General features: G+C 50.1%; 1 protein-coding gene across 1 annotated transcript; it reads left to right on the top strand.

The window, feature by feature from the left end:
- Positions 1-10,521: 10,521 nt before the first annotated feature.
- FOXE3 (forkhead box E3) lies at positions 10,522-11,679 on the top strand. The gene has a single exon (XM_069862481.1). It carries the CDS (start codon positions 10,522-10,524, stop codon positions 11,677-11,679), a length of 1,158 nt encoding a protein of 385 aa, XP_069718582.1.
- The last annotated feature ends 4,604 nt before the right edge of the window (positions 11,680-16,283 follow it).

The following is a 16,283-nucleotide window of genomic DNA, read 5'->3' on the forward strand; positions in this document are numbered from 1 at the left end:
ATTATTCTCCATTGATTTCCTACATCCCAAGAATCTTTTCTGTCCTGCCTCACAAACGGTTTATGGGGAAGCTGCCCAGATACGTAAGAGGAGTGATGACTTTGTGTCCTGGTTGGGTCTTACCCTGGAAACAAAGGTGCTGGACATCCTAAGCACTAGTATGATTCTGCTTGTTCAAGTCAAAGTGCTGTTGAGAATTGTTAAATCCACCTGAAATCTCCCCCTAGCCCAAACAGAAAGACAAAACTAACCATTTTCACCTTCACCACATACTTTAAACTGTGTAGGGTCCTCCTAGAGTGTCCTGTTTTAGTTCTCAGACTTTTGGTTGCTCTGTGGAAGGTATCTGGAAGGTATTTGGTCTGGGTCAGATAAAGAGGTGGGATGTAGTGTGCTTTCAGCAGGCCCATGGGAATCACCCTGGTTGCTGTGAAGGCATCCAGAAAAGGCAGCTGTGAGAGGTGGGAAATCACTGTTAGCTTCCCCTTTCTAGGGTGCTCTGAAGGTGGCCAGGGGCACCAGGCTGCACAAGGCTGCTCTGCTCTTGCCCCTGTGGCATGTGTGGTGTGCAGGGCTCTGGTCTGGATCCTACATCGAGCGTCCCACGCCAAGGTTAGCCTGCGGCCAACACTGTTTTTCCCCAGAATAGGTAGGAATGAAGGAGTTTCTTGACAAGCATCAGCCTGAATTGGGCCTGCAAGACCTTCTGGGGTATTGAGCCTATTTGCAGAATGAGGTAGTTGCTGAGAATGGGGTTGCCCAGTTTGTAATTTGAATGTTTGTAGGGAAAATAACAAAGAAAACGGCTGAGCCTCCTTGCAAGTCCTGGCACTGGCCATGCAGAGGTACTGCCTACTATTGTGGCATCTTTATTCGGCTTAATGAAGTCCGTCTCCACCCATCTGGGAACACAATAATTAGGTTAATCAATTTTGATACAATTACTGCAACCCCAGCTCTTGGCTGGTGGCCCCATGAGAGCAGTTGGCAATGGCTCCTGCTGATGGAGGGCATGTGTTGTGATGCGCTCCCCGGGGAGGTTCTCACTCGGTCTTGGCTTTAGTGGAGAAGTGCCTACCTATTTCCAGAGGCCGAGGAACATTGCCCAGCTGGTGCTGATATCCCCTCACTGAGGTCGGGTCAGCACTGGAATGTGTTCGTGGCAGCTGCTGAAGGGGGACCTGAGGCACCTCTGACTTGGTGCTTAGGCCAGACAAATTCTTGAGGCTGAATTAAAAAGAAAAGCTACATTCTCCCCCGTCAACAACACTGCATCTTTCTTTGCCCTCTGGAGATGTAAGTGAAAGATCACGGTTTTCACGTTGTCCTTTGCAATTGGGACTCCTCAGCTGTGGTGTAAGGAAAAAGCACAATTAAATGTGAACAAAGCCTTCCCACTCCTACAAATGTGATGAAAACACAAGGGTTGGCAGCCCTGGGAAGGAGGCCAACCTTGGTCCCCTGGGATGCTTACAGCAAGGACACCCGACTGTCAAAAAGCTCTTCCATCCTCCTTTGCTCACCTTTTATCCTGTGGGATTTTATTGACTGCAGGAGGCTGTGTTGGCCCCCTTTTCCTCAGAGGGAGAATAAGCAGTGGGAGAAAAAACCTAGGACAGCTACCAGCCTCTGGATTTTGTGGCTTTACAAGTCAAAGCCATTTAGGACCTGTTTGCAACCAGCTGACTCTGTGGTGGAAGCTGCTGAACTCTCTGGTGGGTGCTGTTGTGCTGCCGCTGCTCACCAGGACTTCTCTGCCCTCAGGCTCAATGTCAATGTGCTGTTCATCTGGACTTGAGAGAGTTCTCCTGTCTTCCAGTCTGCCTGGACATGTTTGTATCTCTTGGAAGTGCTTTTCGTTGCCGCTGATTTACTTTTTCTTTAAAAACTATATGGCAGGATGGAAGTAGTCAGTTCTCACTGTTTTGGATGAGAGTTTTGTTCCTAAATTGCTCTTGCAAACCTCTCCCAGGCTTTTCCTGATGGAGAAATGATGACCAGATCCTGAATTCTTTCTTTTTTGACCTACTCCTGGGCTTGCTGCAGGTTTCCTGTGTGTCTCCCTCTGCCTCAGTTTCCCTCCCTGTGTGGAGGCTGGCCATTTTTGATCTTTCAGGTCTTTGAAGAGAAGCTGTGCTTACTGAGAGAGACACAAGGCAGGAAAAATTGTGCAAACTTTGTGCACAGTTTGTGCACTCCAAGTTTGGTGAAAAGGAAATGGGTAATATTCAAACATCTCATTGGGCACTGGAACAGGCTGCCCAGGGAGGTGGTTGAGTCACCTTCCCTGGAGGTGTTTAAGGCACGGGTGGACGAGGTGCTGAGGGACATGGTTTAGTGTTTGATAGGAATGGTTGGACTCATGATCCGGTGGGTCTCTTCCAACCTGGTTATTCTATGATTCTATGATCTGAGCTCTGAGTAGTATGGAGTAGATCAAAGTGACCAAGAAAGGGATAGGGAGCAGTTGGTGCTCGGTTTTGTCTCCTGACTTTTCCTAGACCTGCAGAAATCCATCAGGCCTGCCCCTGTTAGCTCATGGAGACCTTCAACTGCTGTCTTCTAGTTGGTGATTTCTTGCCATTTTGAAGATTTTTCTTCCCACAGCACTAAGGGATGCATCTTCTTTGCAGGCTGGATCCCAGCACAAAGCTCTGCTGAAGTATTTTGTTCCACATTACCTCTGTAAGAACAAAACATCCTCTTGGTCATCCCTAGGAGAGAAATCCGTCCCTTCCCCTGGCACCTCAGGATCTTAAGTTTCAGCTGGCCTGCAATGCTCTGCAGGTGGCCTCCCACTGCTGACCCTTCTCTTCTCAAGCTCATCAGACGGTGCAGGTGGAAGATAAGGTGAGACAAATACTGAAATTCTGGCTGCAGTGGAAAAAGAAGGATCTTGTGCTCTTTTACCACAGGATTTCCATTTATGAAACTCCACCACAGAGTCCGTTATTCACTCTTTCCTATTTAAAAGCTAAATCATTAAGGTTCAGAGGAAACATAGCCTATACGGTTGAGGCATCAATTCCATCCTACAAAGTCATGGTAAAATTGCATTTAATGCAAACAAAACTTAAATGCATGCAATGCATGCAGCGTAACTCAAACAGCATGACATATGTGAGAAAAGCTTCCAGAGATGCTAATTAGATGTGTCTGTAAAGTCAACATGAGCAAGATTCTTGGTTCTAGCAGAGAGTATTCAGACTATGGTCCTGGCTTGTTGCTTTACTCCAGGCGAGTTGGTCCTTTATGCTCTACTTGCCAATATTCATTTAGAAATAGGCAAAATAATTTCTGACCTTTCTCAAATGACATATTGAATTGGAGATTATTGAAGAAGGGTGCTTGAGGTTGACATCATGTGGTCACCAGTTTGTGCTTGCAGGCCCTCCTTGAGGCTGAGATGAAGTGCAGGCTGAGCTTTCTTCCATGGTCAACTGTTAGGGAGATCAATGTCCTGGTTTGCACCTCTCCTGTTGGGTAACCAGGATCCAAGGCAGGTTGCAAGTCCATATCCATCTTCCTCATTGTTTATACTCAAGGTGGCACTGTCTACCAGATGGAGTTGCCTTTATCAACCTATTAGATGAACCCTCAGCTCCAACAAAAGCCACCTAGGTGTTGGATGCTGGTGTCACCTGCCTACCTTCATCAAACGCTGCTGTGATACATAGATTACTATCTCAGCTGGAGGACCCCAGTGTCCACGGCACTTCAGAAGTGGCAGGTGGAAATGAATTAACTGGATCTATGGGGATCCTACAAATAAAGAAACATCTGGGTTGATTCTCCCAGCCCCAAGTAGCACCAGACAGGGATGATTTTGACTAAGAGGAATGCGAGACAAACACTGTTATTCATACTTGTCCAGTCTGATTTGAGTCTGAATCATCTGTCTCAATTTCATGAGGAAATGATGCGATGATCCGGCCTGTTATGGCTGAAGACCGTTTTCCTGCACCATATGCACTTTGAAGACCTTGCATGGAATTTCAGATATTGGTCATTTGTTGAATGATGTCGAAGACAGATGGTCTTCACACCCTTAGCTAGGTTGTCTACCCTCCAGGCAACCTGCTGCTCCACCAACACAGACACGTGGTGAGACATCCATGTTCTGGGCAGAAGGGCTGGGCAGTGGCCAGGTCACCCCTTCTGAGCCTGGGGAACTTGAAGGTATGTGTCATGCTCCTGGACTTTCCTCTTCTCTTGACAGGATTTAGGATGGTCAGCAGAGGTGTTGTGCTTGGCCACCAACCCCTGGCTCCCCATCAGCGAAGTGGGCCTTGAAGACCCTTCTCCAGGCTAGTAAGTGAGCATGTGAGCTGGATGTGAGGAACTTTGTTCTTCCACCCCAGCAAATCACCATCATCATCTCATGGCTTTACCACTGTGCCCTGACTGGGATGCTCCCCCCACTCCTAGCCCTGCTCATTCCCGACGTGTCAGGAGCCACAATGTCCTACCTGACCTCCATCTACCTGGTCCCACCAGCTCATGGGGCACCCTGTACCTCTGGCTGGGGTTTGTGCCCTGCCTGCAGTACCAGGAGGGGATTGACAGAGGTGCCTGGCTGGGCTGGAGGGATTAAAGAGCCTTTGTTTCGAAAACATTTTAAGCAGTGAGAAAAAAACAACCTGGCTGCAGGCAGATTGGGCTGAAGGTGCATGGCAGAGGGAAATTTTCCATGACGGAGGTGTACTCCTTGCCTATAGGGAGTGAAAAGGCTATTACAGTTGGAGTGAATGGAATCACTGCTGGCAGGAGCACTAAACAGAGGGAAAAGAGAGCAGGTAGTAAGCTAGCAAGGTGGGATTTTAACCATGTGCCTGGGCTTGCAGCGAATCAGTCTGGTAGCTGTAAGAGGGTAACAAATGGACAAGAAAAAACCTTGCAGTGAAGTCTTTGCCTGGGAGCCCCAGTGTGCAGCATCTGGGGCACGTGGGCATCAATTCCTTGATATCATTGAAAAACACAAGCCTTGGCAGGTTTGGAGAACAAGATGGGGCTGCGGAGTAGGCAGGGTCTGTGGAGTAGAAATGCCTCTCACAGGGCAGCTGGCAAGCACTGGGGCAGAGGCAGAGCTTGCTGGCGTGGGAAGGCTTGGGCTAATGTGTGGAGTCAGGGAGTGGGAAATAGTGTGGGTGGTGCAAGAAACACTTCTGCTTCAGTGCTGTGTCCAGGCTGAGATTTGCTGCCTGCTCCTGTCTCGTTCCATGGACCTGGCTGCCTGCTTATATGATGAAAGCATCAAAATGTCTTGGGGAGGTCCATGAATGAATCTTGTAGAATGACACTGGAGGGTGCTGAGCTTTAAACCCTTACCTCACACCTTCTGAACAAAACCAAGGAAACTTGGTCAGTGCATATCAGCATTTTCTTGGGAAGGGACAATTTGTAAGGAGAAGAATTGGAGCTAGCTGGAAAGCAGGAGGCTCGGGTTTCTCGTGAAAGCCTGTTGCTGCAGTTCAGTCCTCAGTAATTTTGTGTGACAGTTTCTCCTACTACCCGTGGGTCCTGCATAGCCTGAATCCTTCCAGGATGGAAGGATGGTTAGAGGACAGTCAAAGCTATTTCCTGCTCAGAGCAGCGCATTGGTAGGTCAGGTAGGGCACCCCCGTGCTGTGATTCCATTACAATGATTGGAACAGCCCCTTTAGGTTTCTAGAATATGTAATATATAAAACCAAATATTCAGATGTTCATTACTAACCCTATGCCCGACCCACGCTTTGCTCTTTGCAGTGTGTTGAAACTAGTAGGGAGAAGGGACCAGCTCAGCCTGGTCATTGTTCTTGGCATTTTCTTAGGCTTGAGTTTTCGCCGTGATGTTTGATACTGCGGCAGGAATTCTTTTTTTTTTTTGGGGGGGGGGCGGTGTCCAGGGAAAGTGAAAAATAAATATTTATTCATCCTAAATATGGAAATTTTTTCCTGAATGGAAAAAAGCACCATAGTATATAAAGCCAAGTCTGCAAAACTCCAGCCCAGATATTGCCCCTGAATCATGGCTTTCAATAACTCAAGTCCCTTAGAATCTTTTTTGTTTTCTTTCAAGTTTAAATACATAGATGCTTTCATTAAGAATATTGTTTTTGATAAACAGGCAACAAGGTAGAAAGGGCTTTTTCTCCCGTTCCCTTTATTTCCATAGGAATAAAAGAAAACTTCACAATTTTTATTTTGAAATTAATTTGAGGGTGAAAATCTCAACTGATTGTAGTGAAAAAAACCTTCCCTACAAAGATGAAAAATAGCTTGCAAGTTTGTTTCTTTTGGATTTTTTCCCCTGATGTTCCCCAGTTTGGTAAAGGCTTTACCTATAATTTTTGTGAAGAAATTATTTTGCCCGCGTCTTGCTGCATGATTACCTGCAAATACATTAGTGACTCAAAGAGTTAGTTCTTGGGAAGAATGTATTTGCTTTGGTTATCCATTCCCTGCATCCTGAAGAAACGGAATAGCCCAGGTAGGGTGTTTAATTCTGGCTCCGTTGACCTCAGGTTGTCATTACTTGGTGTCTTGGGCTGCTTTCTGCATGGCTGCTGACCTTGTAGCTGAGCAGCGTGGTGCCTCGACTCCTACTCATGTGATAGTTGTGGTTACAAGGCACAGAGCAGTGGCTCAGGGTCTCCTGTTTTGCCCTCATTGCTGTTCTTCATCACACACTCCTCCTCTGAGAGGTTGTGTCCTTTGGGAGGAATCTCAGGAGTAAAGGATTTCACCCACTCCCTCAATCCCTGCCTGCAGCCTCTCGTAGCTGTGCTTGCCTCGTCCTACCATACTGAGATCTTGTGTGAGTGATGTAATTCACCTTCTGGTGTCAAAGCCTTCCCATCTCCCAGAGCAGTTGTAGTGGGAAGGTTTGTCAAGCTTTCTCTGAAGATCTCTGCCTGGGAGTTTGGAGCATGGATGGATTCAGGTGGGGCTGTGCCGAGGGTGGGAATGGGTCCAATTGCTGCTATTTCAAGGTGATGGTACTCATGCAGCTTTTAGCCAGGGAAGTAGCTGGATATTTAGTTGTAGGTAAGTAATACGAGTACTTCAGGACCATGTGAAACATTATCAGCACGTCATGTATCATTGAAGCATCCCCCACAAGCCATTGCTGGCTCTGAGCCTGGGGGATGCTTTGGTCTGCTCACCGAGGCAGCCCCTGGGAGAAGCACTTCACTCCCAGGGACCCCATCCATGCTTCTTTCTTGTGCATTCCAGGGATGGCTGAGATACAGATGGCTCTGCAAATGGGGCTGCTCCAAATGCAAATCTCCCCAGCGCAGATCTCTAGGCTGTTGTTTTACTCTAGACAGGGAAAAACCGCTGATCTCTCAGCCACATTAAAGAAAGTGAACATCCCACACTGTTATCCCCATACTGCATGCAGTTTAGCAGGAGACTGCTTTGTTTTGGGGTAAGCAAATGCATGGGGTTTTGATCCACGTGCTTGCAAAGAGAAGCGTGGGTACCACTGATGAAATGCCTTTCCAGGTGCATGAGGTGCTTGAAACAGCAGCTCTCTGAGGTGCAACAGCAGCCCTGTTCATCTGTGGGAAGCAAGTTCATCCATGCTGTGAAATGATTTGTGCGTGCAACATTTCTAAAGGAGGCTGCAGCTCTAGTGCAAAACTGTTCAGGGACTGGAGTAAAAGAGCAGTTAAAATTGCATACTCAATTAGGATAAGCTGATGCAGGAGGCAGTAGACGCTGGCAAAACTTACGTGTACTTAGCAAATGTGATTTATTCCCTCCTCGTTGTCTCATTTTAAAGAGCTATCCATCTTTATTACAACCTTGTGGCTTTTTATAAAAGATCTGGGGCAGGAAGAGCACCCTGAGTGATAAAGCGTATGTGGGAATCAGCATGTGTCTGTTTTGTCTTTCCATTTTTGATGGTCAAACACAGTTTGTTTCCTGCCTGTGTGCTCCTGCCTGCCCCCATCCCACTATAATATCCATCTGTCAAAACTGGTTTGACTTCTGGGTCCTAACCCAGTGAGGTTGAGAGCAGTTTGAATGGTCCTGTCAGCCTTAAAGTAACTACTCACCAGCTGGAGTCTCAGCCAGCCTGCAGCCCAAGACGGGGCCAAGGGCTCTCCCACCGTGTGTAAAATGATAGGAGATCAGAGCCTTGGACTATAAACACTTCACACAGTTGAGTATTCATACCCTGTTGTCCTGATGAGATCTCTCTTCCTCTGCTAGATCTCAGGTGCAGCCAGCTCCAGACCCAGCCAGACTGTTGGGTTTTCATTTCCAATTCCTTTTCTGGTATTTAGACCAATAAAAAAAAGGACAAAGTGAGTGGTAAGCAGGGGCTGTTTGATGTAATTGAATGAGAAATGCTGTTCTTCCTTCGCAACCCATAACTCTTTTCCCTCTCAAACCCAGTCTTGCTAGATCAAAATACATTAAATTCCTTGCATCAATGCAAAAATCTCATCAGCTAATGACTGCTCACCTGAAGGTTTCCGTCTCTCCAGAGGGGTAATTTTCTTTGTGCATCCTGGAGTGATAATTAGTGAATCCCTTCTTAGGCATCTGTCTTGCCGTCGTCTCCAGTAACTGGAAAAGTCAAAGCCTCTGACTGAAACAAACCGGCCACATTCAGATACCTGCTTGATTTAAATGCACGCTCCAGGAGAAACATGAATCTTCCATCCTTTTCCCCCACTTCTCCCAAGGTGAATGCCCTTGGTTTGCTTTCCTCCCTGAAGATCTGTGACTCCTGTGGATAAAGGCACCTTTTTCTAAAGCTGCATTTTACAATTTCTCATTTGCTCAGTGTCGTCCTGTACCTGTTGTTACCCACATTCAGCAGAAGGAAACTGAGGTGTTTCCAACACCAGCTTGTCTGTGGCAGGTCAGGGCTAGACCTGACACAATTCTATTAGACCTACGCTTCCCCTCCTGATTTCTGGAGGGAGCAGAAGAGGAGCCATAAATGTCTGCAGGAAAAATAAAGTGAGAATAAAAATACATACAGACACAAACAGGGAAATGAGTGCTGGTGGGAAGTAACCTGGCCAGTGAATTTTTGCTTGAACCGGAGAACAAAACCGCAAGGAAATGCTTAAGCGAAAGGGCTGAAGAATCTTTTCCAAAAGGCTGAGCGGTTTCTAAGTTAAAAAAAAAAAAGTAAGGAGGATGATGATATGACCTGGTCGAGATCACCTTCCTGCCTCTGTGGCAAAAGGCTTTTATTCTGCTCTATTACCAGAAACACTTTCAACCAAGTTACAGAGTTGAAGGCTGCAATTTTTTACTCCACCGCAGTAAATTAAAGGGAATCTACCATTGTGTTAATGCTGTAGACATTTCCACCTGTTTTCTCTGGACATAGACATTTTGCTACATATAAAGCTGCAACCTGTCTGTAAGAGTCCTCCCAGCTTGTCCAGCCCATCCTGATGCAGTGTCTCCCTTACCTGCTCCAGGCTGGGCTTTCCATGGACAGGTATCTGGCTTAGAGATGATCCTCAGCAGCAATGAGTAAGGACAGGTGAAACCCCACAGCTTTTCTGGTGCCTAAAAAGCAGCCAGCAGCCCCCAAGCTTTGATATTGGCAAATACCATGGTTCTGCCTAGTTGGCTCTGGAGTGTAGGATGAGACTTGGAGAGGTTTTCTGTGAGACTCAGCAGGGCTTTCTCGTTCTGGTGTCTTCCTTCAGCTTTGACTGTGGGCTCAGCCTCTCTGCAGCAATAGAGAGATCCCCGCTTCCCTCATCTACCCCAAAATGCCATCCCTGCCCTGCATCCTTTGCCCACCTGGCAGGAGGTACCCGCGGGCAGCCCCGAGCTCTGCGGATCAGTTCCCTTTCTCCTAGGGGAAAAAGAATAAAAACTTCTCCCAGGATTTCATGGTCTCACCAGGCTGCAAAGTCACCCGACGGGGGGTTGGGGCAGAAAACCCTCCGGCTGCGGCGGCTGCTGCGTCCCGGGGCCGCGTCTGAGCGCTTTTTCCCAGGGAAAAAGACAACGAAATCCAAGCGGAGCGGGGGTCCCGGCGGCAGGTTACCTGCTTTGCTGCTGCGGGCTGGCGGCGGCACCAAACTCGCCCTGAGCCGCTCCTCGGGACTCCTTCTGTGTAGTTTTTTTCCCTCCTGAGAAGGAAACATCAGTTTTAATGCAAGCGAAGCGCAAAGCAGGACGGCCGGGAGCGGAGCCGGGACCCCTGGGGGAGGGACCCCTGGAGGGGGGGGATGGCGGTGAAATGAAGCCCCGGGGGGGGGAGTCTGTGGGATTTAGCTGGGAGACAGGAGCCCTCCCGCCGGGGCAGAGGGGCCGGGCACCGCACACCCCTCCGGGGGGGCGCCCGCCCTATATATTGCCCAGCGGCTCGGACCGACCTCCCCATCGCCGGGAGCAGCCGCGGCTCCTGCCCTCCCTCCCTCTCCCCTCCCTTCTCCCCCCTTCCCCACCCCTCGAGGGGGGGCTGGTTCTCCCGACCCCCCCTTCTTTCCCCCCCCTCCTCCACTCTCCATCCGAGGAGAAGGAGGAGGAGGAAGGCGAGGGCTGTATATGAACGCGGCCGGCTTCCCCTGCCTGCGAGGCATGTGCACGCTGCCGGCAGCCAGCCCCACGGCCACCCCCGGCTCCCCCGGACCCACCCGGGGGTCCCCCCCCGCCGGGCAGGTGAAGCCGGAGCCGCGGGGCTCGGGGGGCAGCCCCGCTCCGGCCCCGCCGCCCCCCGAGGAGCCGCCCCCCAACTCCGGGGGCCGCCGGAGGAAGCGGCCGGTGCAGCGGGGCAAACCCCCCTACTCGTACATCGCCCTCATCGCCATGGCCATCGCCAACGCCGCCGAGAGGAAGCTCACCTTGGGGGGCATCTACAAGTTCATCACCGAGCGCTTCCCCTTCTACCGGGAGAACCCCAAGAAGTGGCAGAACAGCATCCGACACAACCTCACCCTCAACGACTGCTTCGTCAAGATCCCCCGGGAGCCGGGACACCCTGGCAAGGGCAACTACTGGACGCTGGACCCGGCCGCCGAGGACATGTTCGACAACGGGAGCTTCTTGCGCCGGAGGAAGCGCTTCAAGCGCACCGACATCACCACCTACCCTGGCTACATGCAGAACTCCAGCGCCTTCACGCCTCCGCCCGCCGGCCGCCCCACGGCGCAGACGACGCCCTATCCCAACGCCCTGTGCTCGCCCGGCTACGGCGCCCAACTCTCCGGCACCGTCTTCCACCCCTATGCCACTGGGGCGGCACCGCCAGCGCAGCATCCCAGGATGTTCAGCATCGACAGCCTCATCAGCGGGCAGCAGGCCCTGCAGCCCTCGCCGCCTGCAGAGCTGGGCCACCCATCGCTGGGCTTGCCTGGGGCTGAGCTGGCTCCCACCTGCTCTGCCGCCAGCTCCGAGCCTCCCTGCTTCCAGGCGCAGCCCGTCAGCCCGGGCATGTTGGGCCGGGCTGGCCCCAATACCCTGGCTTACCCCTACGCAGCCTCACCACCCCACCTGCCCGTGGCTCAGGGCAGCTACTCACCTGGCAGCCCGCAGCTCTATGGGGCTCCCAACAGACTGGCCCTACCGCCCATGCGGCCCCCGGCCTGCGCCGAGCACGGTGAGCAGCTCCTGGGCCTCTCCACATCGCCTCTTGGCCAGTTCGGCTCCAGCAACACCTACATGAGGCAGCCCAACTTCCCCGCCGGCTTGGAGCGGTACATGTGATGGAGACAGGGGAGGCTTGGCTGGACTTCCCCAGGCTCTCACCAGCATCTCTGGACATGTGGACTTCTCCCCGCTGTGGAAAGCAGGTGGCGCGGGGTTGGGGTCCCAAGCCTCTGGCAGTGTGCGGACACACACCCATGTGGTGACCTAACTCCTCTCTTTCTCAGCTTATGTTTAACTGGAGGTGAGGTCTGCTTCTCTGCCCCATCCCCTCCTGGAAAAGGTGCTCTCTGGCTGCATCTGACAGGCAGGGCTCCCCGCATCTGGGAGGTGTCTCCTCCGCACAGCCTGACCCCAGGGATGCTGGCAGGGCACCTCGAGGCACCCCGCTGCACCCCAAGAGCGAGGAGGAGCTCTCCCAGGAGGTGGGTGTGTGGCGTAATGTGCAGGAACTCTTTCACAAATGGGCTTTCTCCTCGCTTCCCTGGGTGCCTCCTGTGTAACTGACATGAAAGTTATTAAAACACAAAACCAAACAAACACACAAAACAAATTAACTGGATTTTAAATGAATATTTAAGATGGTTATCATTTCCTTCTCTTGTAGGAAAACAAAACTCACCATGACTACTTTTTACTATTTTAAAAATAACTTTTATTGTTAGGACTTTTTTAAAATAAAGCTTTTCCTTCCAACATGTCCCATGCTGCCGTTCCTCTGGCTCTGGCCGGACCCTGATGAGAGGAAATTATCTTGCAACTGGTGGGAGACAGTTTCATGCTGCTGTTTCGACATGGCCACGTCTTACATTTTTAGTGACATTTTGTAAAGCAGGCTATTTTGTTATGATCTTTTCAAAAGTGATCGGTAACTGACCACTGCTGAGCCCTGCGAAGGCTGCGATAAGCTCTTCATCACCTGCAAGGTTTGCCCTCGCAGCTCTTACTGGATCGATGGTTTCCATTTGCGTAGCAGGCAGCGTGTCTTCACTCCGAGGGATCTCTTGCAGGTGAAATTCAGATTTAGCACATTAAATTAGGAGATCGTAGCTTTCCTTCCTAACAACAAAATAAATTAAAATTCCAACCTGTTCACTGGCCAGGCTGCTGCTTCTTATTTACAGGACTGCCAGCCAGACTTTCACACCAGAATTGAAGGAAGAATTCCTCATCCCTGGATTTAGCTTTTTTAATCAAAACATCCTCCACGTAAAAGTGACAAGCTGGGATTTCTCTCTTGTTTTTCAAGGGTGTCTTCTGAAGCAGGTTCTTGTAGTCGTCCTGCTGAAGGAGGAGTTGGATGTCAGTTAAGCTTTGATACAAAACCGAGCATCTTGTTATTCCCCAGCTGCTGGTCATGACTGAAAACTGAGTGCATGGGCAGGCACCCAAGGAGTCAGCTTTTACCCACAGCTTGGGAGCTTGTGGCTTTTCCTTCTTCTATCCCATGTGCTCCGTAGAAACTGAGGGTGGAGTTAGTGTGACAGGGGAAGGAAGAAAATGCTTTTTTCCTCTTGGCTTCCTTAAAATTGGGGCTTCATCTGCCTCTAAAAATTGGCCTAGCTCTTGTCTGCTGCCTGCAGCCAAGGTGCTGGGCTCTGGGTCTGTGATCTGGTCGCTTCAGCTTCACCTTCTCAGCTTTCATACTGGTCCCAGCAGCAGCTTCTGTGCTTTTCCCTTAGCGATAGCTCTGCTTGAAAACGAACTTGTGAAAAAACTAACTCCTTAGAATACTTCATGTCTCTACAGAAGATGTCTACAGACACAGGTCTTCTACCTAATCAAAGTCTGCCGAGTACCTAATACACTGTCTGTATAGATCGACCCGAGGGGGCTGCTGAAATAATTACTTGCAAGCACAGCCAGTAGAAAGGATGCTTGTCAAAGCTCACATTCATTTCCAGGGCCTGATCCTGCAATTTTTTTCAAGCAAAAGCACTTTTGAGTTTTGCCTAAATATCCAGGGGGTCAGAGCCTAAATGAGCCCAAAGCACTGGGTCTTCCCTCCAGCATCACCACACACCAGGCTCGGACTCTGCTGGGTTTGCGCTGCAAATGGGAAGGTTGCTGAGGTAGAGGAGAACCAAGTAATGGCATGAAAGGAAAATAATGTTGGATGGAAGAGGTGAGCAGGAGGTACTGTGATTCTGCCTGGGTGGGATGCCTTGGGAAGAGGATATCTCAGACTGGGCTAAGTCTGCTCATCCTCAGCCACTCTGGCGCCCCACAGGAGCAGGAAGCCAGTGCCAAAAAGGGCTTTCCAAGTTCCTGGCCGCTCTGGGTCTTAACTGAAATACTAGTGGAGCCAGGGAGGGCTCAGGGTTCTTGAAGGGCTGGCTGTGGCTTGTCCTTCAGCCACCTGCACTTTCCTGCCACAAGGATCTCTGGAAAGCAGCATCCAGCTCCAGATCTAGGGCTAGAGTCTACAAGGAGACCCATCCCGCCTCTGTGCCTGTGCAAGTGCGTGTCTTCAGCCAAGTGAGCTCTGATCCCCAAAAACCTGGCTTGGAGAGAGCAGACAGCCCCAATCCTGTGTGTCAGGGCAAACCCTGGTGTGCAGCGTTGGGTTGCACACATTCCTGGAGTCCTGTTTCTCCCCATCTGCCAGACAGCCCCAGCCCAGAGCCGCCTGCAAACAACAATAAACCACCCTTGCTGTGGGCCTTACGCTGCCAAACAAGCTGGAAAGCATGAGGAACAAATCCCTTTTCTTCTTTTTCCTGTAGATATTAATCCTTACATGCACAAACCTCTGGCAACTAGTATTGTGATTGTCATTAAGCTAATGCCTTAAGAGTGTCTTCTTGGTTAACTTAATGTATCCCAACCAGTCTTTTAAGCTTTCATTTCAAAGCTTTGTTTACATTTAGAGTGAATCTAGCAAATGAGTAGGATTAAAGTGTTATGTAAAGAATGAGCCTTGCTGGGATAGAGTAGTTTTAAGCTTTGTAAAGTTTATATGTGAGCCCTTCATCTGTTTTAGTGCCTTTTCGATGTCCCTGCTCAGTGAATAAGAGGGACTTGAATGAAATAGGAGCAATTATCACCCAGACTTCAGTTGTGAAACCAAGTCTCCTCTGAGGCCTTCCCCTCTTTATTTAGGGAGTTTATGGGATATTAAGTAATGACAGTCAACTATCTCAATCTTGCTTGCACAAAAAACAGAGGTAAAACTTCCTTCGCTCTCCAAAATTGTGGAATGAACGTCATCCTTCATGGTGACAGTGAGAGGTCCTCTGTGTGGAGAGAGCCCTATCTCAAGCCCATAATTTGCAGAAGGGGGCTTGGAGTTGATCCTGAGCACTAAATAGTTTTGGCTGGTGATCTGGGCTATCGCCAAGGCAGTCTGACTTCTCAGGGAATGCCGCTTTGCAAACTAGGCTGAATTCAGATCTCTCAGACTGCGTATTCAGAAACAACCAACCAAAATGAGCTGCCTCTTTGAAAATTATTCCCGTTTTCCTCTGGAAAACATTGGCTACACATGAAGGACCAACCGAGCTGCCACGTCTGTTGGTGAACAACAGCATTCTACACGTTTCATGCTCGTACCACTTTTTGACAGCTTCCCCACAGGTTAAACCAAGGAATAAGAAATCTTTCCAGCTGATATTCCCAAGCTATAAATAGTGGTTTCCATCCTGCTGCAAACAAACATAGCATTAGCTGAAATTTTAGTCGAAGCACATTTCCTGGAGAACTTGTCAGTCCCTCTGGTAGTGTTAGATTTTGTCTGGATGCTTCCAGCTGTCCACTGACAGTCCCGGTGTTAGAAATTTTATACCATAACTAGCTTTTATTCTATGCAGTGATATGCCCTTTGCAAGTACACAGCTTGAATACAGTCAGTGGTGGCTGAGGTCAAGTTTGAGTCAGTAAAGTTAGCCAGTGTGGGCCCTGGGTACAGTGGGACTGGCTGAGAATGACTTTGCCAGCTGATAATGAGTTTTTAACAAATTGGTGCTTGGAAGCCAGCACTGCCCAAGCTCTGAGCTGCACCTCAGGGTACTGGGGCTCCGTCAACCCCTCTGCTAACTTGTATTGGGGTCCTTTGGGTCCTTCTTCTTCAGGCAGGAGCAGGTGATGCAGGAGCGGGTGATGCAGGAGTGGGTGATGCAGGAGCTGATGATGCAGGAATGGGTGATGCAGGAGCTGGTGATGCAGGAGCTGATGATGCAGAAGCTGATGATGCAGGAGCTGATGATGCAGCAATGGGTGATGCAGGAGCTGGTGATGCAGGAGCTGATGATGCAGCAATGGGTGATGCAGGAGCGGGTGATGCAGGAGCTGGTGATGCAGCCACTGTCTTTGAACAGGGACGGAGCAAGAGCACCCTCCGCCGCTTTACCCTCCGGGGGGACGTGGCCCGGGGTGCCAGCTGCCGTGCTCAGGCCAACACTGACCTCCAGTGGAAAGGCCTGGGAATCCGCTCCCGGCCTCTGCCATGGTCCCAGGGACCTGGCGGTGGGGGAGACTCAGCATGTCCCGGAGCATCCCGGCCTTTGGGGGCTGTTGACGGCTCCGTGGGGAAGGGCAGGAGGACATCGTGGAGGTTTGGGGTGCGGTCAGGATGAGAAGGGGGTGAGGGTCGTTATTAAACACAGTGGGATGGATGCATCTCCAGGCTGGAAATCCCTAAAACGCCAATTACTGACCCTGGGCGT

This window comes from Phaenicophaeus curvirostris, chromosome 8, assembly GCF_032191515.1.
Source record: "Phaenicophaeus curvirostris isolate KB17595 chromosome 8, BPBGC_Pcur_1.0, whole genome shotgun sequence".
Classification (NCBI taxonomy): Eukaryota; Metazoa; Chordata; class Aves; order Cuculiformes; family Cuculidae; genus Phaenicophaeus; species Phaenicophaeus curvirostris.

Coding starts and splice junctions, on each gene's coding strand:
- FOXE3 (XM_069862481.1), top strand. CDS start 10,522: ATGAACGCGGCCGGCTTCCCCTGCCTGCGAGGCATGTGCACGCTGCCG.